At 38.4% G+C, this 24,747-nt stretch overlaps 1 protein-coding gene across 1 annotated transcript; it reads right to left on the bottom strand.

The window, feature by feature from the left end:
• NDP (norrin cystine knot growth factor NDP) lies at positions 1–24,294 on the bottom strand. Its single transcript, XM_081952855.1, has 3 exons — positions 24,191–24,294; positions 3,695–4,050; positions 1–1,373 (listed from the first exon to the last, which is right to left on the bottom strand). The coding sequence occupies exons 2-3, from the start codon at positions 3,866–3,868 to the stop codon at positions 1,146–1,148; spliced, it is 402 nt and encodes a 133-aa protein (XP_081808981.1). The 5' UTR covers positions 3,869–4,050; positions 24,191–24,294; the 3' UTR covers positions 1–1,145.
• Positions 24,295–24,747: the final 453 nt, after the last annotated feature.

Here is a 24,747-nt window from a genome sequence, read left to right as displayed (position 1 = left end):
GAACCTATGTTTTAGGAATAAATCATTTTGTTAGAGTCTCCCACCTAGAGCCATGGGTGTATTTGGCACAATGAGTCAATGAATTTAAGCTTTAAAATCTTATGGTTCCATTATAAAAATGTAAGCATACTAGTTCACTATATTATGAGTAACTGGCTGATATTACCTTTTCTGAGTGATACATATATTTAAGATAAATCTTTATTTAAACTTGTTTTTACATATAAATGAAAGCAAAAACAAGTATTATTATTTTGGTAGATTTAGATTAATATTATAATACTGTCCAAGAATGTGTAACGTTTTGTTTTTGGAGAATGATAAGGGGAAAGAGGAAAAGGAAAAGGAAGGGAAGGAGAAGGAGAAGGAGAAGGAAAAGGAGAAGGGGAGAAGGGGAAGGAGAAAGAGAAAGAAGAAGAAGAGGAGGAGGAGCTTGTTTTCTAGATTTCAACTTTTGACTGTAAATATACTTTCTCAATACTGGAGAAGCCACACTGGAAGTTCCAAAATTTTTCCATTATTTATTTTGTAACTGCACCTAAATCACAATAACTTGTCCAACTGCTGCCAGACCATATAAAATATATCTTTTACTATTCAATATAGTCTGTTTTCATGGCCAGTATAAACTAAAGGACATGTTTAAAAGACACAATAGGCTTCTGTGTACAGGGAAGGAGTCTTTGTTTTCTTGTAGAATAAATTGTTTTCCACATAATAGCATCCACTGTATGCATTTTCTATGTCCCTGATCCTTTTGTGTTGCTGGCTGAACGTTCAAACCAAGAGCCATAATTCTTAAGTTGACCTTATTCAGTATTAAAGAATCACTGACATAGAAAAATGACCCCAAGAACCTGAATGAGAGATTTCTAACAACATATGTTCCCATTCCTCACCATCACAAATGATTACATCTTCAGCAAGGATGTGCAATTATACATTCTGGTGTCTGTTGTATTGTTTGGTACAACCCCCATGTATCCATGTGGCTCCTTCTCTCCAATGAAATCCATTCTAATATTCCTGGTTGTAGCAACAGCAAACCATCGGAAGGTTGTCCCTAGCTGTTTCTGCTCCTGGAAGTTCTGCTGAAGAGCATTTCGACTTCCTGGGGTCTTTTTTTTGCTAAAGCAGATTTTCCCCTAAGAGTTGCATTCCTCACAGTGACATGAGAGGATGTAGCGGTAGGTGGCAGTAAGTCTCATACCACCAGAACAGCGCAAACGCATGGCCTTCAGTTTAGAAGTCTGTGGCCGGCAGCAATGACATGTGGACCGGAAAGGCTGTTTCAGAACTGTGCTGAAAGACACCATTGGCTCTGAGCGTGAGGTCTGAGTGCACTGTCCCTCACAGCGAGCCAGCAGCACCATCTGTAAAGAAGGGAGACCAAAAGATCAGAAGAGAAGAGTTAACCCTAAAGAGTGCAACATATGATAGCAGTAGAAAATGTGCAGCTCAGAACTGTATGATTCTTGCATTCCAGTTCATAAACTGGTGAAGTCTTATATATGTTGTTTTAAGCATTTTAAACTCTGTATAAAACTTTATACAGTTTTATACAGTAGTACAACTCTATACTTTATACAGTAGTCCTCTTTGAACATATAAATAGCCCTATCCTAAACGTTATATCATAGACATTGCATATTGTGTTAACTATATAAGCATATGCATGGTATATCAATATTTTCAATATATTTTCAATCATTCCCATTCAATTTAATAAAAAGACATTTCTTTCAAAAGGAGAACAAAGCTCATGGAGTTCTCACCACCTATACTGTACATAGTATATATTGAAAGGTATGTGTGTCCTGACTTTTCACATTTAATTGAATTTTGAGGTGAAATTTATGAGGAACTGTCTGGAAGGGTTTTTTCCCCCTCCTAATTAGGAACCATGAGCAATCAGAGAGGCTTCAGAATGATGGAAAAACATACCACAGAGAAAAAGAAACTCAACAAAATCTCACAAGTATAAAATTTTTACACCATGTGCCACCTAAAGAAAGGGGAATCATGCGATCACCCTGTAAAATAACCTAACTGAAATGCTGAATATTGCAAAAATTAAGTAATTTATTGTGGCAAATTAAAAATGTGTATTTTGATCAGATACATAATCTGTCACCTCATAGAATACAATTTAATGCAAATTCAGATTCTAAATTCCAATACAAATTCAGATTCCAGACCAGTATTGTCATTGGCCTTGTAGTCAAGTTTATGCTTGGGTGAAATAATGATAACAATGAAGAGTTTCTTAATATAAAGAATTATATTATATTATTTTATTTATTAAATAAAATAAAATATTATATTATTTTATTTATTAAATATTATATTATTTTATTTATTAAATATTATATTATTTTATTTATTAAATATTATATTATTTTATTTATTAAATAAAATTACAGCAGTTGAACCCCCTACATCAGGGGTTTCAAACTCGATTTCATTGAGGGCTGCATCAGGGTTGTGTTTGATCTTGGGGGGCCGGGTTGGACATGGCCAGCATGATGTCACTCATTTCTGCCAGCAAAAACGGGCTCCCAAGCTCTGTTTTTGACTGTGACAGTCTCCTGCAATCCTCTGCCAGCAAAAACAGAGCTCGGGAGGGCTGTGCACAGAGCTCGGGAGGGCTGTGCACAGAGCTCGGGAGGGCTGTGCACAGAGCTCGGGAGGGCTGTGCACAGTCCTCGTGAGCTCTGATTCACTGGCAGAGGCACCGCGGGCCAGTCCTTAGCTCTTTCCATGGTGGCCCTGCGGGCCAAATCTAAACAGATCTAAAGCCTTGAGTTTGACACCCCTTCCTTACATTATTTAGGAATTCACTAAATTAGTGTACATTTTCAGTCATCTGTATATGCTATGGAGCAAAATAAGACCATATTTGAAGTACAATTGTGCATTGGTGAACATGTAATTGTTAAATTGAAATTGGAAACAGAGGAAAAATGAGTTAAATAATGTATGATAAGGTAGGCTATGAATTTTGGTTTTAATATACAGATAAACCAAAGGGAAAATATGTGATTGAAAGGATTGAAATTTAGGCTGTTATAATCTTAAAGAGAATTTTTGTAAAATGATGTACCCTTGGAATATATCACAAGAGAAATTGTCTAAAATATATAACAGCACTTCAAACTCAAATTTGAACAAATGTGAACAACAAGGGACATTTTATCATGTTTAGTGGTAAGAAAGCTAAAAAGTTTTGGATTCAAATATACACATCGATGCAGAGAATTTTAAAGATATACAACTGAGAACAGAAGTCTTTCTTTTGGGATTGATGGAGAAACTGCTGGAAAAAGTCATGGAACTTTGCTTTTGTATGTGATAACTGCAGTGAGATTATTGTATGCACAAAGATGGAAAAATTGTCCACAATGGAGGAATGGTTGGTGAAGATGATGGAAATTTCTAAAATGACCAAATTGCTTTTTTGATTTAGAGAAAAGATAATATCTATGTTTATTGTTAACTGAAAATCCTTTATGGATTTTTGTGCAGAGCAGAAATAAAAAGTTTGGTTAAACTACTAGAAACCAGGAACTGTGAGTTCTAGTCCCACTTTAGGCACAAAAGCTTTGGTTTCAGAAAATTTAATTGTCCTTCCTTACAAGTTTGATAGTGCTTGTAGTAATTTCATATAGCTTGAGAGGTTTCCAGCAACACTTACCTTTGAGCTGCATTTGTATAAAGGATGGCTGATAGAATCAACATAGTGATGCCTCATACATCGCCCTGGGTCCATGTCAATCATAAAGGTACTATCCTTTTTACTACCTGTATCTCCCGTTATTACCAGAAGGGACAGCATGGAAATTGAAGCGGCAATAACATGATTTCCCATCCTTGGTGAATGTCTTAGCTGTACCAGTAGAGGGAGATAGAGTATCAGAAGCTCTCTGAAGACTGAGCCCCCGTCTTTTGCCCAGAAAGCAGAGGGTCTGTTTTAAGTCTCCAGGTTGTCATTGCTGGTTTGGGGTTAGACATTTGCTGAGGTTATAATCCATCAAAACATCTCCTTCATAGCTGCAATAAAAATAAATAAGTTACACTCCTGGAAAACAGGACAATGGCCTCAAGAGGTGAATAGGCATAAATTATAATTTAGGCCTGTAAATTGTAATGATGTGGTGGTCCAAGAAACACTTATTGAGTAACCACTGTCCCAAACTAAATATAATGAAAATAAGAGTCAAACCTTGCCAGGCTTAAGGCCTCTTCTATTGATATTATAATGCAGAGGATTTTAACTTTTAATCCTGAAGAATTGTTTTTAGGTGATGAAATCTCTCCACTGGGATCCAGCTTAATGAAAATTAGCAAGGCGTTTGTGGTTTCTAAATGTAAATGCCTGTTTATCCACATGTCATAATAAAAGGCCTATTCTAAGGGTTTAGATCAGGGGTGTCCAAACTTGGGAACTTTAAGACTTGTGGACTTCAACTCCCAGAATTCCCTGGGGAATTCTGCGAGTTGAAGTCCACAAGTCTTAAAGTTCCCAAGTTTGGACACCCCTGGTTTAGATCAAGACAGCGTTTCATCAAAGTTGCTGGTTTGGCTTCAAGAGCAAGAGAAATTAGATTCTTCCCTTTCCTTGGTGGATTGCCTTGTCATTACAAAAGTGTGAGTTCCTCAGTCATTTATTTGTGTCTATAGGTTACAGCCCACTCATGGTTGTGCCCATTGAAATGTACTGAAACTTATGGAATTAGTGGATGTAATACTGTTTGCAAGGTGAAAGTAGATTTTACATCTGCACATGCAAATAGGCTTCACATGTCTGTACGTGAACACACTGAAGATACGTGTGATCCAGGGGTGGGTTCCTGCCAGTTCTAAACTCTTCTATAGAAGAGGTTCCACAAATCTACAGTGCCGTTTAGAACCGATTCCAGCTCCCTCCCCCCGCTCGTCCGGACATCATCAAGATGAAGAGCGAGAGGAGGAATTCTGGGAGTTGAAGTCCACAAGTCTTAAAGCTGTCAAGTTTGAACACCCCTGGGTTTTTTTTCTAAACGGTTAGGGGTGCAAGACTCTTGTAACTTGACAGCTTTAAGACTTGCGTGCTTCAAATGCCAGAGTTTCTGAGCCAACATTTTGGTTGCTAAGCAAGAGCGTTGTTAAGTGAGTTTCATCACATTTTACAAGTTGGCCATGCCCACCCAGTCACATGGCTGGCAAGCCACTCCCACCCGGTCACATGGCCAGCAAGCCACTGCCACAAAGCAGGCCACATCTACAGAAGAGGTTCTAAAAAAAATTGAAAGCCACCACTGGTGTGATCCATTAAGTAGGAAATATATGTATGAAAAAAGTATAACTATAAGGAGGATAGAGCTATAAACAAAGTTTAACAAAATCATTCATAAAGGCACAATCTGATAAAAAGTCTTGATCTTAAATGTAAATATGACTCTTTGAGCAGGGTTTATTTTCATATGCACCCATGAGAAAATCAATTTTTCCACCTGAGAGAAAAGAACAGCTATTATTAATTAACTCTCTTAATTTATTCAAATGCAATCAAATAATTATGTAAACACATCAAGCCTTAAAATAATAATTTTGAAATACTCAATAAAGGTAGCTGCTATTTAAAAAGAAGCATAAAACTCATTCCAAATTGCTTTAAAACAAGAAGACAATGGTTAAAATATAAGTGCTGAAGATCTATAAAATGATGGGGCTACAAATATAAATGATTTCAAGTAGCAAAAATTGTAGATATGCAAGATATAAATAAAGATATATAATTTATGTTTATTCATAGAGAGTTGAATGTTTATCCGGTGATATATTTGTAGACATGAGCCACTTGATAAATCAACAAGAGCTCTGATCTTGCAGCAACCATTCAACTACTAAACTTATTATGTTCATTTCCATTAGCATATAAGAGCTGACATTTCTTGCTGTCCAGGCAACCATCAAGAAAAGAGATTCTCCCCAGTGACTTCATTATTCAAGGACAGAGCTACATCCTCTATTCCATCTGCTCGGTATCTCCCCCACATTCTTTATCTCCATCAAGGAAGGCAATATGAAGAGTTAAGTGACTCATTTTCTTTCCAACAGAAATCTAGAAGTTGGACACTCCAGTAGGAAGGGGAAAAAAGTACACAAATTCTGTTCACAAAGTTAATTTTTCTGTGAACATGAGGTCAGTTCTTAGAAATAATATGGTTTAGTACAGTGACGTGCGGTGAGCTTTACGGCTGGTGAGGCTGGTGACGTCATCAGCGTGAGCCGCGGCCCCCTTCATGTTGACTCAGGAAGGAGGGGAATGGCACCACGTCAGCCTCCCTCCTGCGCACGTCCCATTCCCCGCCTTCCTAAGTCAACATGATGGGGACCGCGGAGTGCGCTGACTTAGGAAGGCGGGGAATGGGACGTGCGCAGGAGGTAGGCTGAGGCTAGAGGAGCCTCCTGCACACGTGGTCCCATTCCCCTCCTTCCTGACTCCTGAGTCAACATGAAGCGGACCACGGAGCGCTCCCATTCCCGACCACGTGTGCAGAAGGCTTCTCAGTGCCTTTTCCCTTTCCCCCCCCTTTTTTAATTTTCTCTGCCTCCCCTGCCTCCCCTGACCGCACGTCCCTGGTTTAGTATACAAACTGACGTACAGAGAAAAGTAAGGCACCTATCCAGTCTTCTCCAAAGCCATTCCAGAAATGCTATTGTATCTGGGTAAACTAAACAGTGTTTCTTTCAGCCAATTGCCCAGTACTGAACTAGCAATTCACCTTATACTCATCCTTAGCTTGCTCAGCATTTTCACAGTAATTTGTTTTCAAACTTCTCATGAGAGAGAAAGTTGAAAAGCCATCTTTCCACTAAACTGAAAAAGCTTGGAGAAGTGTTATGTGGTACCAGGAAGCCATCAAGAAGCAAAATCCCAAACCTGCAGCATTACCCTTGCAGACATTCTACTCAATGGTTGGGTGGGTCATAATTCAATTGGCTCAGTAAAGTGTTGGGAATGCAGGATGCCAACAACTTAGTGAAAGCTAATGCCATGCCAATTTTGTACCCCACCATCCCTACTTCTCATACAGTTTGATGAAATTATTCTACTACAGCTACAGAACATGTTATTCTAGCACTTCTGCTCCTTATGAGATGACTGAAGACACTCTTCTGTCTTCCATATTGTATCCTCTCTATAGCACCCTGAAGCTTACATGGCTTCCCACACCTTAATTAAATCCCATTGATACACATATGGGGAAATTTTGCCTGTGGGTTTTTTTCTTCTTCCAGAATCATGGAAAACCAGGAAGGCTGCAAAGTGTGGAGAGATAAGAAAGAAAGAGGCAATAGCAGCAGCTTCTACAATTTCTGAAACTTTTTCAAAAGCTATTTTAAAATGTTCTAAATAATTTAGTAAGGAACGTGTCAGACCAAAGCATATTGAAAAGGACCGATTGTACTTTCACTGAAAACTACTGCTACTCCTACTTGAAAATGTGAGCTTCGAATTGGCTGTTTCCTTGAATTAATGGAAAGATTGACCAATGTTACTTCATGCATGTTTAATAAGATTTAATATATAGCAATAGCAACAGCACTTAGACTTATAAAGTAAAGGTAAAGGTCCCCCTGGCACATATGTGCTATTGTTCCCAACTATAGGGGGCGGTGCTCATCTTCGTTTCAAAGCTGAAGAGCCAGTGCTGTCCGAAGACATCTCCGTGGTCATGTGGCCGGCATGACTAAACACCAAATGCGCACAGAACACTGTTACCTTCCCACTAAAGGTGATTCCTATTTTTCTACTTGAATTTTTACATGCTTTCAAACTGCGAGGTTGGCAGAAGCTGGGACAAATAATGGGAGCTCACTCTGTTACGCGGTGCTAGGGATTTGAACAGCCAAACTGCCAACCTTTCTGATTGACAAGCTCAGCATCTTAGCCACCGTGTCCCTTGTACTTAGATTTATATATCACTCCACATTGCTTTATGCCAGCACTCTCTCTGCTGGCATATTGCCCCCAATAATCTGGTCCTGATTTTACCGACCTTGGAAGGATGGAATGATGAGTCAACCTTGAGCCAGTCAGGATTGAATTCCAGGCTATGGGAAGAGCATTCTAACCACTGTGCCAAGACTTCCAGGATATATGCTGTCATCATGTATCAGTGACGTGCAGTCAGGGGAGGCAGGGGAGGCAGAGCCTCACCGCTCTCATCATGAAAATAAAAAAATATTCTCCCCTTTTCTCTTTCATCTCTTTCTTGCGCGTGCAAGCAAAATACCCCAGGATCACGGTGGCGGGGACAGCAACTCCTTCCACATGTGCAGGAGGCAGCCCTTCATGTTGGCTCAGGAAGGAGGGGAATAAGACCACGTGTGCAGGGGAAGGGGACCGTGGCTCATGCTGATCTGAGGCTGGCACTGAGGAGCCTCCTGCACACATGGTCCCATTCCCCTCCTTCCTGTGGCTCTTCTCTGCAGTGCAGCAGAAGGAGTTGCTGTCCCCGCCACCGTAATCCTGGGGCATTTTGCTTGCATGCTTGCAAAGATCAAAGTTGTCACAGTCCTCCCTTCATGATAATTTGATGACGTCACCAGCCTCACCATCCATAACCTCACCGCACGTCACTGCCATGTATTATAATAGTTTTCCTTTCTCTTTTTTCCATTTTTATATATTGTTTTGTATGGTGCGGTAACATTTCTTGTTTTCATTTTGTATATTACAATAGTAGTGAAAACAATAGGATGTGGCCGTATCTGGAGACATCAGAAGAGAAGAGAAAGAACTGGAAAAGGTAACAAGATATAAACACCTGTAAATAGAAATAGAACTGTGGCAAAAGAGAGCAAAGGTAGTACTACTAATAATAGATGGCTTCGCTGCAGTCCCAAAACAACTGGAGCACCACTTGAATACCATTGAAAATTTCACATCAGTCAATTGCAAAGGACAGTTTTTCTTGAAACAGCTTACATCCTCCATGATATATGTAACACCCTCAAACATCCATATCTGCCTATCCCAGGTCCTTGGAAAGGACTCGATAGGTGGACAAAAATGCCAAATCCAGTCTGAACATCTGGTTGACTGTGTGATGAATCATCATCATCATAATGCAGCCCAATCTTTATCTTTGCAAAAGCAATCATTAGGCTCCCCGGCAGTCTTTTGCAGTCTTTTTGTTACATGTCCTAAAGACCCACAATCTCTAGCTAAATGGCAAACAACTATTATCAAACAACTATTATGGTTTTCTTTGAAGTCTGATTTAATTACTTTATGTACTCCTCTATATTCATACAGCTGTATATTGTTAGGCCTCCTTTATAAATTAACACACATATGTAATCTAAACATGTAGATACCAGGAAAGGGGGCATACGCCCCCCAGGCATCCTCTTACTTCATCCTTTCAAATATAGAGGGCTAATTGTCCTATTAGGAATCACCATCTCTCATATTTAAAACATGTTTCAAAAATATTGAACAAGAAAGACATTTGAGCAATGAGTAACTCTTGGAACTGTTTTCTCTATTGTATAATTTTCCTGATTTTTATATATATTCTGAAAGTCATATGTTATTAAGGCTTTTATATATTTTGTTTAATTAATTTAATGAAACTAATTTTTAAAATGAAGTGGGCTTATTTATCTATTACTAAGATAGTCTTTTGCCCCTTATACTTTTATTGCTGATGCTATTTTTATTGAACAGGTTGTAGGTACAATGGGATATGATGGCTTTGCATATAATGGAAAACTGGAAACTCATTTCAAACTACAAAAGTAGTGGATGTCCTCTTCCATCATATCTATTTGGGACAATGAAGATTACACAATCATTCTGGCTGAACAGTTTCTCCAAGTTGTCCTTTTAGAGCCCAACTGTTTACCTGTAGATTCAAAAGGGAAATGCAACAAACTTAATAAACATTTTATGTATATTAACTGTAGAAATGGCTTTGATTCAACCCCAAACTTGTAACACAATAAAGAGTTTTTAGAAGAGTGCGTTTTGGCTTCTCATCAAATCCCAACTCAATAAACAACTTGGCAGAGAATGCTGGCTCCAAGATTACTAAATTCAGTTTTTCCTTTACATCATCATTATATCTAAAATATTACATTTTCTTTTCTCCCAAATAGTTTCAGGGATTCATAAAACACCTAAATATGAGGCATGAGTTAGAAATCGAAATTGACACTCAGATTTATTTGGCATACATATGATTGGAGAGAGATCTCCCAATTTATATTTCTTCCTTCATAGCACAACATGTTTTTTCAATGATGTTTTAGAGTATGAAAGAAATCTTCCATAAATGCATATAACTTTTGACATCACTGTTATTTCTTCTTGAATCAGAAGAAGCAGCCCACTTTTGTCTGCCAAATCTGAATGGCAGGAAATTTTGAAATCATGCAGGTGTCTCTCCCAGTAAGGATCTGTTAAGGCCCTTATCAAGAAAGGAAACCAATCAAGAGAGTCTGCTGTGCAAAGTAACTCATGGTTTCCTGCTGAGCTCCTACATTTGGGTCAATTGAATCCATGTACACATTGCCATAACTACGTGCAATTATTTCTGCATGAAGCCAAAAGAGCTATATTGCAGCCAAAACAGTTCTTCAAGGGACAATTCAGTCATAAGAATGCATGTAGACCCAGAAATACGTAAGTCATCATATACCTATACACATACATGGAATACATATATACCTGAATAACATCCATCCATATACTATATACTGAATCTCCTACATAGTCACATACCTACAGCTTCACATGTTACCCAGGAATAGTGATTTGTGAGGGCAACTATATCCTTCTACCAAAATCCAAAATTAAATTCATGATAAAATGCATCCCTTATGAATAACAAAGACTCCACACAGTCATTTAATTGATGCAACATACAAGAGAATCCCACCTTTCATTTATTTACACTTTATCAGCCTGCAATACTCACAATAGGAGCCAGATGAATCTTCATATATTTCCCATGATTGCCTTTTGGGAAAAGAGCAAAACGCATACCAAATAGATCTTGTCCTTTGCCACTAAATAAAAATTACATTATATGCTTATTTCTCTCTCTCTTTTCTTTTTCTTTTTTCCTTACTGCGGCATTTGTGTATTGCTGAGGATTGGTTGGGCAAGAATTTGAAACTCCTTTTATAGCCCAATGATAGAATGCCCAATGAAATTATAAAGCAGCTGTGATTCATTCAGAGGCAAAGAGGAGAAAATAGATAAAGTATACTTCTAAACAAATAACAAAGGGTCACTCTCCACTCTGACACAATTTTGTATGGACACCAAATTCAACACTTGGTTCAATCTTCTCTGATGGAGATGCATGGAAAGCTGGCTACAATATACCCCAAATTGCTTTAAGCCTCTTGAACATTTGGCCTACAATTTATGAGTACTAATCTAGGATTGTATAAACAATATTCTGCATAAGCATGGAATCTGATCAAATTTTCTACAACTGAAGGGTGGTTCTTTTGGCTTATGTCTTTATGCTGTCCTGTCATGGCTATTTAGTATTTCCAACATAAAGATGAAATCCACCTGCAATCCTTTCTTCAGGAATTTTTTTTTTTTGGGGGGGAGTATTTTCCTTGAAGCCAGCATTTTACTTGAAGCCATTTTGCTAAATTCTAGTGAACAATTGCTAGGCCTGAGTGCAGGGGCTATAGTTTCATCTTCACGAGGCACTTTGGAATAAACTATGTCTATCTGATTATTCACTTTACATCTTTCATAACCTCCTCTTAGTTATCTCCAGGAAAAATGGTGTCAAATGTGGTATCTTAATTTGATACTTGTTACTAGTAAACTTATTTTGTCTCTCTTCATGGTCAAAAAGAAGGACTTGGGCCATCCAAATGTCAAATCCCATTTTAAGCTAGTCAGTAGCATTTGTCCTTCACAGTGCAGTTGTTTTGAAAATAGAAAGTGAATGTGTAGCAGAAAGAATGGATCTAAGTACTGAATCAGGATCTTCATAGAAAGGATATTATTAAAACTTTTAGTAGAAAAGTGAATATCAGAATCATCTTTCTCGTCTTTTCTACTATCTTCTCTTATTAGTGGTATTTTGGTTATAATACTTTGTTATTTGTGTGTACACTGATGCAGCTTATGTTCCTTGTGTGTCCAATCACACCTGGAAAATAATTCTTCTCTACTCTATTCCTAAAATGGAGGAACTAGGAGAAGGCAGAAAAATGTCTTTGCAAATCCTGTTAGGAATCAAGGAAGCTGCTTGTCCTCTGCTGAGTCAGACCACAAGCCCTTGTCCAGCCTAGTTTAGTATGATGGGAGGTTTCCGTGTCAGATTGGCAATGCCAGAGATTCAACCTGGGGTTTTCTGCTGCAAAGCATGAATTGAAGTCATATCCCAAATGAGTGAGGAGAGATGGTTATATTTTAAGGTCTGGGCATTTGGAAAATCTCTTCTGCCTCAGCCCATTGGTCAAACTTCCTAACTGAGAGACTGGCATCAGCTGTGCAGAGTTTTAAACTAGAGTACACGGGATCATCCATTGTACTGTAGTCTTTATTCATGGAGGAATGGAAAAAATAAGCATGTGGGAGATATAGGTTTCAAGTTTTCACATATTTCTCTAGATTGTTTTTTTAATCCTGCCTTCATTATTTTGCAAGTAATGCAAGGTAGCAAATATGCATGATACTCCTTCCTCCTCCTGTTTTTACCACAACAACCCTGTGAAATGGGTTGGGCTGACGAAGAGTGACTGGTTCAAAGTCACGCAACTGGTGTTTTTTGACATATTTGATACGTACATAAGCCACATGGAAATGTCAATGGCAGCATGTGCTTCTATTGGAAACTCTCTCAGGTTTCCAGGTTTTTCTTGAGAGCTGTGACCATTAGAGGAGAGAGCTGTAACCTCCCTTAGTTGGGCTTTTGGTGACTGGCTGCTGTGTCTCTTTTGTAGTGGTCGTGTTTTGGTCTGTGACTGTAAATAAAGTATTATTATATTGGAAACTCAGATTAGGGGACTTCTCTAGTATGTAGATTCTTCAATAACTATCATGTGCCTATACATTTTCTGGAAATCAATGCTAGTCTGCTAAAGTATGCCCTTTTTCTATCAGGTAAGTTGGACTGCAAAACGATCAAAATGATCAGTCCTAGAGGAGATCAACCCTGACTGCTCTTTAGAAAGCCAGATCCTAAAGATGAAACTCAAATACTTTGGTCACCTAATGAGAAGGAAGGATTCACTGGAGAAGAGCCTAATGCTGGGAAAGATTGAGGGCAAAAGAAGAAGGGGACGACAGAGAATGAGTTGGCTGGATGGAGTCACCGAAGCAGTAGGTGTGAGCTTAAATGCACTCCAGAGGATGGTAAAGGACAAGAAGGTCTGGAGGTACATTGTCCATGGGGTCGTGATGGGTTGAACACAACTTTGCAACTAACAACAACAAATCCTACCAGATTTAAATCAGTTACTGATGCCATGAAAAAAATCTGTGCAAGATTGTACAAATTATGATCTACCACAAGTTTCATGATAATTATTGTATAGAAGTACAATATAAGGAGTAGCGAATGGTACACTCAATACTTGTTTGGACCCTCTCCTGGAAATCCCCCTCCTGCTCATTGGTTTGAAGCATGCTATAATATGATCCTTAAGGGTACTATTAATTAGACCCTGGGATGCCCCTAGAAAACACAGTACTTTTTCATTGAAAACCTATACTGCTAATAGTGGGATGAGACTGGGCGATGTTCATTAGTGGTCCTAGATATAGCTAAAACCATATTTTCAAGAAACAAAGTAGTAGCCATCTGAGACTACAATTCCCAGGGGAATGCCATGTCTTATGTCTAATAAGTTTGAACTTTCAATATCAGGGCTTACATGTATATCCAATATGGATATAATCAACATTATCACACAATTGACAAATACTGCTCTCTTTTCTTATATGTGAGTATCAGAGCTTTCCTTCCTCAGCTTCTTTTGGGGTAGTAAAAATGACTACTAATGGTTTTGTGTGAGATAAAGATTTGTAAGACAACAAAAGGAATTTTCAAACTACAGAACTTTTTATCTTCTATAATCTAAAAATATAACATAACTTCTGAAGACTGGATGTCTTTTAATTTTGGTGAATAAAGTTTGGCTTTCGTACACCTCCAAACTTTTGCTATTATAAAATGCTAAAATGTTATTATTTTAAATTCTAATCTGATTCACAAAGCAACTTTAAATTCTAACTATATGGGGGAGTGAAATTCTGCTAGAATTTATAACTTTTACAAAACGAAAAATTAGTATTTCTTTGATGCTTTAGAAAAACCTGAACCCAGGGGTTGTTTTTCCCTCCAGCATGTAAATATTAATCAAGCCAAAACTGTCTTCATGGGTGAGATACACTGCAGAGAATCGAGTTTCCTAATCACATCCAATTGTTCCCTTAGCCTTCAGCCTTTCCCCTTTGCTTAACAATCAGCCTGCATGAAAAAGAGTTCTAGCAATTTACAAGATTGATCACCATTTGGTAACATGTGAACTTGGGAGAGTGGTGGAGGCCCTTTCTACTGAAGAAAACAGTACCTCTCACTTCCCCACTCTGTTCACTAACCAGACATGTTGCCAAAAAATATTTGAACAGGCTTCTAGGTGACTGGAAACTGACTAATTTTAATTAAAATTTAGAAGCTTCTAGAACAATTAGGAAGCATTGATATCACTGAGCAACTCTTTAAAATGTGGAACCAGTTTTTTTAAAGAAGCAAGAGTGTGATAATCAATACACACAGACTAGATAGAGGAAGTGAACACATATTCTTTCTTTTTAAATTAAAATCAAAGATAACAAGAGAAAAATCCCATTTGAAAATATTTCCTGATATAAATTCTGTGAACTCTAACTATCAAAAGTACAACCATTAACATCGGCCTTGGCAAGCGCAAACTACCCAGTCTCATTCATGTTCAATTAATGTCTCCATAATCCCCAACTCATTGTGGGGAACATTTGATTGGAAATGCAGGCCTAGTGGAAAGGACTACCTTGACAGAATAGGAGGAAAGATAAAGATAGATAGATAGATAGATAGATAGATAGATAGATAGATAGATAGATAGATAGATAGATAGATAATGATGATGATGATGATGATGATGATGATGATGATGGTCGTCCATTGTTTTTGAAGAGGACCTTGACATCTAACAAGTTGTGGACTGTCCATGGTGTGTCCGCAGGTGACTGGTAAAGCCTAGACGGGCACAGGATGTTCTGCCACATGTCAGGCAGATATGTGTGGGTGGGCACTACTGTTGCAGCATTTTCAGCTCTGGCTTTGCGGAGTGCTCACTTCTTTTGGTGGATCAACATGCACCATATCGATGATAGATAGATAGATAGATAGACAGACAGACAGACGGACGGACGGACGGACGGACGGACGGATGGGAGGAAGAGAAGAGGGGGTATATAGGTCAATAAATAAACTTCTTTCTCTGCTCTTCCTCATTTGCCCCTTATTATAGAATGAACTGAATAGCAGAGAGAGAGGTTTATTTATTGATAGGTTCTGAAGATTCATGAAATGTGGAAATTAGATTAGCCCTCACTTTGACATTCTTTTGCAAGGCCCTAAAGACCTGGTTTTGCCAACGGGCCAGGGGAACCTAAAGTGACTTATCTGATCAATTGTTATTGCCGGGTGGGGGTAGAGCGTTTTTTTTGTTGATTGTATATTGGTTTTTTTATTTTTTAAGATACCCAGAGTCACTGAAAGGGAGTGGGCAGCCACATAAATGTTCTTAAATAAATTTTTGAAATTCATATAAACCTTAACTTTATTGCACCATGTGCCTTCAAACCTCATGTATAATCTTCTAACTCTAAAAGTATCTTGTATCTCAGCAACATCCATGAGGACAGACCTGCACTTGGTGACAACTTGCTGCTAGAACCACTATTTTCTTGCAGCATTATTGGGAACAAAGTTCATTCATCCTCATTTGACCCAATGCTACATGCCATTTATTGGTCAGCCAGGATGTCTCTTAACAGAGATTTAGTATTCTTTCACAAGAGCACTAAACAGCTTGACTGACAGATAAGAAGCCCAAAGAAGATGTCAAGAAACTCCCTCTTGCTTCTCCTGATGCCCTCTCTGTAATACCTGCCCCTTTCTCAGTTAGGCAACATGACAGGTAGATAACTGCCATTTTGAGCTTGGGCCTAAACTCCTTCCACTTCCATTTTGCCATATCCCATAATGATTAGTGGTTGTTTTCCTGACACCAGTTGATAGTTGGTGGGAGGGGAAGTGAAGCCAATGGAAGCCATCAATCTTGCCTTTTAAGAAATAATTAAGGATTGCATATTTTTCAGCCTTGCCATTTTTACAGAGAAGGGACCAGCAATGGGGGCAATACAGTTTAGACTGACATACTTTTCTGCCAGCACAAGACCTGGTTGATAGCACTTTAATACAGTCATAAAGAAGAACCTCCCTCTTCTCCCCCTCTCTCCCTCCTTCCCTCCACCCTCTTTCTCTTTCTCTCTCTTACACATACAGACATTGCCAATCACTTCCAGAGCTAAAAAGGATTTTTTTTAAAATGAACAAAGAATTGCTTTTTTGCTGTATCTTCACATCTTTTCAATTTATGCAAGCCCTATTTCCCCTGAAATAGTATTTAATTGCGAGCAGATAAAGACCCACAGGTCTCTATTATTTCTATTAAGAATACAAATGCACCCTTGGAGATCCCATTCATAGAGAGCTTCAGCATTGCAGCAGTGATGTGCATGTCACTGCCATGGAATGCTCAACCTTTGCCAAACCAGACGCTCGGTATTAACTCCAGTGCTGAACTTGCTTGTCCTAAAGGGCAGTCTGGTCCCTTCTGCTCCAACCTCACCACACCAATGTAGATTGTGCCTCTGTTATAATAAGCTTGAAAATCTTGTTAGACTCCCTCACCCCAATGATTGAATTTTGCTGCTGCGGGTGGTAAAATATTATTCAATTTCAATACCACTAAAATAATATGAAAACAGCTTTATTCCTGGTGGCTCATAGTCTCCTCGATTATCCTGAACATTTGATTGGCAAATGGTGAGAATAATCAGACAAAAGACTACCTGGGGTTTGTAATTCATTAAGCATGATAGTGCCTGGCATGAGAGCTGATACAGCAGAGAAGTGGCAGTGCCAGTGTTTCCCAAATTCTACAATGAATTAAATTATGTGAAGAAGAAGAAAGTAAGTGGGAGAGAGTGGGAGGGGGAGGGACAGAGAGAATATATAGACAACCAGCTGCTCAAAGGCTTACTACAACCCTGGTTTCATTGTTCTGTTAAGTTAGAGGTGGGGCATCAAAGAGATTCCATGCATGCTATTACTGAGAAATTTTAATATGTTCTACACTGACACATATAAAAAGGAAATAACAGCTGATTGTAAGTCAGACCAGGCGACAGAATCACACACTCTCTCCCTTTAGATGTATGCAAAATAGTAAGCCCTCCATGTAGACAAGGAATTGAGTAAGTAAATTCAGAGAAGGAACCACAACTATATTTTGTTATGAAAGTTAAGCATACAAATCCTAGGCAGTCATCAGTCCCTAAGGGCAATTAAATTAATGTGTTGTGGCCTCAAATCGATTTAGTACCTTAACAATCTCTACTCTTAATTTACAAGAACTGAGGAATAATAAACGGCATAAGAAGCAATCTACTGAATATTGGTGAGATAAAACACTTTATCTTTAAAGCAACACCATGGACTTCACTGCCACAGGATTTTTCTTAAAGCAAGAGCTAAATAAAATCTATGAAATAAAATGGTTGCTACATGAATATGACCAATTAACGTAACAAAAATTAGAATGTTCTGAAGCATTAAAGTTCATTAGTTTTTCAGTTATGCTTCAGAACCCAAGGCAGCTTTTGCCTTAAAGAGGTTAAGGAAAACTCCACTTAATTTTTCCCCCTGCATAGAACATGGGTTGTTGGTAATCCATTCCTAGGAAGGTTTGACAGTTAAGCTGATTAGCAGTAAATAGATTTCACTGCATTATTAGAAGAATCCTGCTAGACTGGATGAAGCATCCTTATTATTTTAGCTTCTTAAATGTCTTCCAACTATTCACTATTGGTATATTTTTCTTCTTTTTTCTTCTTCTTTTTTTACTTCAATGATAATTTCCTATTACTGGATAAAATTCACAGTAGGGATATTTTATAACAGCTATCTAATATAGGCATCATTTTTTTCCTCAATTGAGCTTGGAATATAAACAGATTTGAGGGAAAGACTGAAATGTGACAGATATTTTTGTTACATTTCTAAGCTAGAACAAGCTATACTTGAGTTAAATCTCACCCTTGTTCTCTGTCAGATTAGATGTATGCCCATCCTTATGCAATGAGGTTGATTCTCTGAAAGAAAAAGTCTGAAATATATAAAATAAGAAGCTTGTCTAATACATTTTTTACTCTATTTGGTCACCTCTTGATACATTTGGACTAAAATTCTCAGAACTTTCACCCACTGATAGTTTGGAATACTGAGAACTGAAGATGTGGCCCATCAAGAGGGCATCAGATCGGAGAGGCTTATTTAATCAAACTATTTATTGTCTCTTGCAATTACATATCTTCTTCCCTGTTTCCCTCCCTTTGCCTAGAGAAAAAGGAAAGTGGCTTATCTGGTTTGGACTCTCTAGTTAACCCAATACTGCCCTCTTTGACTAGTAGTAGCAGCATAAGCTTTTTAACCTTTCAAGGAAAGATTACCCAGAATACGTTCATGCCATTTTTTTCACCAACTGCATGCCACTGTAGTGCTCAAATGAAAGGCCATCTTCCCTTGACTGAGTACATACATTGAGTACATACATTAAGTAATTTCGAATGCAACTGCAGGATGCTCATCTTGGCTTTTGCATTTTTTTCCTCCTACTAGTCAGATTTGCTGTGTATAGTTCAGAACACAAGCACTAGAAAACTAATACGGCTTCCCTCTCCAGCATTTCCTCACAAAAGTTTCTCTCTCTCTCTCTCTTTTCCTGGTCCCTTCATATATATTGAAAATTGAAAATGAAGGCCTTGTTTCCCATTTTCATGAGTTATGAAAGGACATTTTCTGTCTCCACAACCAATAAACAATTGTGAGATAAAATTCATTGGGGGGGGGGGAGTTGCACGTTCACCACAGAAAGGTTTCTGGGCATTTGGCATACAGTGTAAGAAAGGCAGTAGATTTGTTACAAAAAATTCCTTCCTCAGGGCTAAGTAAGACTACATCTTAAATCCCCATGTTCACTCCCACTGAACTAAGATGAGATATAAAATGATAGCTATAGATGGCAGACAGAAAGGTAGGTATGAATGGACCATGCTGCTTCAATTTCAGATTTTATTTACTTTATTAAAAGTACCTGTAACACAGTCTGAATCAGGACCATAAGGCATGGGAAGGGGAAACGAAATTCTTTTGTTTGAAAGAATAAATAGAACAATCTCCACCACTGTCAATCCTAGACTCTGCGAAAAGGAAAAGAGAGCCGCCTGATCATGATGTCTTTGGACTGTCCTTCCCCATATTTCTAGCTCAGTTATGAAACAGAAAAAGCTTAGATTCTGAATCTTCTGCAGTTTTGAGGACAGCTCACCCCAGCAGAAACATGCTTGAGAAAGAACTGAGTATGAGGAAGAGATGTTTCCTTTTGTTAACTGCACCATTAACCTTTTCTTACAGTGGAAAGATCCACTGTGAGAGAGAGCCAAATGTTGTCTAGTCAAGTGCACTGGTGTTTGTATTTCTAAAATTGATTCAAAGCTGTTTTCTAATCCAAGTCATCTTAAATATTTCAGGCTCAAATTGCCCTAAATTATTTGGTTCCTATGCTGTTCCTGGCTGTTTTTTAAGCTATCTTTAAAAGTTTTTGGTTGCAAAACATTGGGCACCGGGCTGGGCTGTCCACCCCAAGACCTGACTGATTGTTCCCCAAACTTTGCTCTTCTCATATATGCAGGAAAGACACGTCTCAGTGGCTACACAGACCACTTTACCACTGCCTGCTTTTTTCCCCTTTTTTAGGGATTGTTCCCCCTTGCTAGCATCATGCTTTCCCAGAGATTTCCATACACAGATGCCTTTCTTTCTCCTTATCATTGCTCATTAGATCCTAAGATCCTTTGTATGTCAGGAAAACTTGTAAGAAGAAAGAATTGATGGTTTGGTTTTCTAGAGAAAAAAATAGTAGCAACTGTCCTATGTTGTAACTTTTTTAAGAGGAAGGGTAAAGAAGCTTTGCAAATGGGGAGAATGTTTTACCCAGCTTGGGCAGAAACCAAAACAGTTCCCACTAAGAGATGCAAAGATTGAATGAAGCATAAGTTTCTAGAGATTTCATTGAATTAAAAGGGCATTGCTAGATCAATGTGGGATTGTAAAAAATTAGCAGTTGCCAGCCAGCAAAGAACATAGAAGCTTACCAGCCTAGGATGAAACAACTCCACACAGCAGTGCCCAGACACTGGAGGGGAGAGAGGTATGTAAGCACTGTATCCCATCAGAACTAGGGCTCTTACTACAACAGAATGAAACTCTGGGGATCCTTTATGCTAAAGGGCTTAAGACTGTTGGTGTCCTAAAATTATAGTTGGAAAGCATTGTGTGGGTGCATTTGCAATGGGTTGGGAGTGGGGAGATGATGGTGTCATCCTTTTCTGCATTCAAGAAGTGGTGGGTGGACACCACTTAACACTGATGGGTTAAGAAGTACATGGGAATCTGTTTCTTAGGATGCATTGTAGAATTCCCTGAAGAGCTGTATTTAAAGCATTGGCAGTCAGGAAGTTGATTTCATGAGGCATACATGGCACTATCTTTGAATAAATGTGATCGCAGATGAGAGAAGTGGGACTGGCACATTGGTTTAAGTGTGAATGGCCATGTGCAGTAGGGCTGTACAGCAGTTTGGAATCAAAGGGAGGCATGTGATTCAGAGACATGTAGCATTTGTCAGAAACACCTTAAAGCAGATGGACCTTTCCTGAACTAAAGTGGCTGCCTTATGTAGCCATGTTTGGATTAAGGCATTTCTGGAGGGTGCTCCCATTTTTCTTTGAATCCCATTTCTCCCTTCATATCCAAAGTGCTGCACAGCCCCAATATATAATGTAGCATTTGTAAAGCACATATTTTTCTTCTCCCTGAACTCCCCACAAATCCACATCTTATAATTGCTTTATATACCAGATATGCTGTAGCAAATTTTGGAGCACATGTCTTTTATATGTATATAAATGGTGGCACTATTATAACTAACATAACAAAACAGAATTTGTTGTGAAGTATTGCTTACTTGGAATGAACACGGTTTTGTAAAGGATCAACTATATATTTAAAGTGAAAAAATAATAATTAAACAAACTTTTGTAACTATCTTGGAATGGGGTGTGTGTGTGTAGAGAAGGTTGCTACAACAGTGAGTCCCCATGAGATCTAAAACCTAGATTTCCTATTCTTTTGTACATAGCTATTTGGGAATTCTCTGGATCCAAACTGGAAAATCTTATCAATGTTGGATACTGTGCATTTATTATTTTGTAACTGAGGACAATGTGATTAAGGTCAAGAACATTTGGGTAATATGAGAGGGAGTTGGTGGAGTTTGTAGTATGATGTGGACTTGGCACCTTATCTTGAGTTAAAATTGTTCCTTCTAAAAATGTTGCATTTTGGGCCCCAAAATTTCAGTATCATGAACTGTAGGGGTGTGTGCATGTGCATGCCCTTTAAAAGGTTGTAAAATGTGTCTGGGATCACTGTAGCCTAGGATTGCCTCTCCAGGTTACAGTAACAGACTTCTCAGTATTGGCTGCATCTCTAGGAAGAGCTGGAAAGAAAGCTGCTAAGTGCAAACCAACATAGGTATCACCATCATGGAAAATCTTGTCTTACCTTTATGGAAAGGCGTCTGTTTCTTTGGTAGTCTAGGTACTTTATTATTGTTGGTAAGTAGAATTTTTATTACCTCTCATTCTCTCTCTCTCTTTTAACACACTATCTTCTATCATATAAACCAATGGTAGTCAACCTGGTCCCTACTGCCCACTAGTGGGAGTTCCAGCTTTCATGGTGGGCGGTAGGGATTTGCTGTAACTCTGCTTTATAAATTTTATAAAGTAAAGTTACTTCCCTACTTTTTAAATCATCATTACTGTGGAACCATGGGCGGTTAGAAAATTTTACTATTAACAGAGATACAAAAGTGGGCGGTAGGTATAGAAAGGTTGACTACCCCTGATATAATCACTTGTTTGCAAACAAGAGCTGCAAGGTTCAGTCCTTTTAAAGTAAAAAAAAATGTCCATCTAAAACTCAGAATGCCCTTGCCAGACAGTTAGGATGCCACAATATTTGCTTTAAGGGTTTGATTTAGCCCCCGCCCCTGCCCCCAGTCCCTTGGATTACATTAGCATGAGAATTGGATGAAATCCCCCTGCCTCCCCTCTATGTAAGGAAACTGATTGTAATAGTAACTCTTTGTCACCCCAAGTTCTTCCTTGTGTAAATCTTTGGTTGAAGCTGTCAAACAATGCAACCACTTAAATACAGAGGAAATCCTTTGGAAATGAGATAATGAAAGTATATTGCACCTCTTATAACTATGTTTTCTGCTACCTTGCATTCAGGGAGGAATAGAGTCCCAATTGTAAAAAGAAAAAAATCACTTTATTAAAGTGATTTGGGGTATATTCTCTATTTTTTGGCTGACTCTGACTGATACATTTCCTATACAGCACCCCATTTCAGATAGGGATTGGGATGTTACTTGTAAGGTAATCTTTCATCGTATACATTGAATTTTCTTTAGTGCACTGATTCCAAAATTGCCATTAAGCTAAAAAGATTTGCTCACATCCTTCATCTAACAGGCAGAAATATCTCAAATTCAAATGCAACCTTTAAAAAAACAAAACACAATGTTCTTAATCCCACAGTCAATCTTGTTAGTTTTAAGCATTCATCTCTGTGTGTTTTAGCTCAGCAGCTGTTGGTAGTTTATATTTTTAAGAAAATAATATTTGAGGGTTTTTCTGTATTTTATCTTACTTTAAGGTCTCTGTTAATTTCATGTTTTAACATTGGTTATACATTTATCCTAAAATCCCACGACCTTTTTATCTTGCACGGTAATTCTTCTTTAAAAGTACCACTTAATCTCCTGCCCACTAAAACATGATTCTAAGATAGAAGAAACTTCTCTTAAGGATAGGCACTAAAGACCTGACAAATTATTTCTCTCAACCGCTTTTTTGTTGAGCATCCTCTAGTTTGTTCTGCCATTACGCATCAACATTGCATTAATGGTTGTGCAGAAGGGATAAACCGACTGCTCAATATATCTCCTCTGTTCTGCAGCCAAGACAAACACAATGGATTTACTTACTCCCTTTAACCCATCACATGCGCATATTAAATCTATTTCTAATCCATAACCAGTGCTGTGTACTCTATGGCAAAACTTCCCAGGACATTTAATGAAGTTTTTTTTTAATGACCTCCACACTACCTCCGCACACATGCACACATATACAAAACCTAAAACTATTCTCTGTGAAGGATGACAGACAATGCCTGAAATAAATATTGCTGTTGTTTCCAATTATTCTAACCGTTCTATCAGATGACTGGCAGATGACCAACATCCATAAATTGCAATAAAAGTAAACATTAGTTTCAAAGCAGATGCTTAGCCTGTGATCATAGTCCCATTATGATGGCATATAGGCAGGGCTGAGGGCATTCTGATCCTTTTTAGAACTCACATGCAATTCTAATATTTCCTGCTGTCAGGTAATGGTTTTGTGCAAATGAAGAGCAGTCTAAAGGCATAAATTTAACATAAGCCATTGATAGCCAAGAGATTCTCTCTTGCTGCCTAACTGCACACAAACATCCTTAGCAGATATATAATTCAGACATGCTGGCAATAAAAAAGATGTAGGTACTGAAGTTACCTATCTTTAAAACAAAGCTTATTAAGCTTCAGAGAAGATATTCAAATAACCCTGGGTTGCAAAAAATCAACTAGTGATATTAAGCACATGAAAATTTGGGGTTTGATCCAAAGCTTTTGGCAATATGCTTCTTACCTTTTGCAAAATGCACTGTGCTTTCTCTTCTATTGGACTCTCCAGACCGAGGGCTAAAATGAGGTCTCGTTACTTCCAAATGCTTTTGTTCTTCTGCCCCTCTATCACATGGTTTGCCTTTTATATTTGCAACACACAAAAGTTAGCACTGCTGTTTAAGCAAGAGAAAAGGGGGGTGGGCGAGAGGGAAGAGAGTGCAAGGGGGGGGGGAAGAGAGAGAGAGAGAATGTCAGATGGAAAAGTGCCATTGCAGCCATCGATCAATCAGGCAAGCTGCAGCCATACAGCAGCAGCAGCAGCAGCGATTCACCAGCAAATGGGAATTTGCAGAAATGTGAAGCTCTTGTTATCTGAGAAATCACTAAATTCCACCAGTCCAACTCCGTTCTGCAGGGGTTTCTCATTGGAGAGAGGCATAATTGTATGTTAATATATGGAGATATACAATGCTTCAAGTTAGGAAGGCATGAAGTTTGAAGCCCTCTGTGCAGAATATATCTCAGTACCAAGAGCAACTTACTTCCCATAACTCTGATGATGCTTACATGCACTAGATG

This window comes from Natrix helvetica (assembly GCF_964273705.1).
Source record: "Natrix helvetica genome assembly, chromosome: 4".
NCBI classification, from domain to species: Eukaryota; Metazoa; Chordata; class Lepidosauria; order Squamata; family Natricidae; genus Natrix; species Natrix helvetica.
This window is presented reverse-complemented; position numbering and strand designations above follow the sequence as displayed.

Bases quoted from the DNA above. Each gene is read 5' to 3' on its own strand.
- NDP (XM_081952855.1), bottom strand. From the start codon at position 3,868: ATGGGAAATCATGTTATTGCCGCTTCAATTTCCATGCTGTCCCTTCTG. The intron at 1,374-3,694 runs GTAAGTGTTGCT...CCTTCTTTACAG, and splicing joins TATACAAATGCAGCTCAAAG to ATGGTGCTGCTGGCTCGCTG.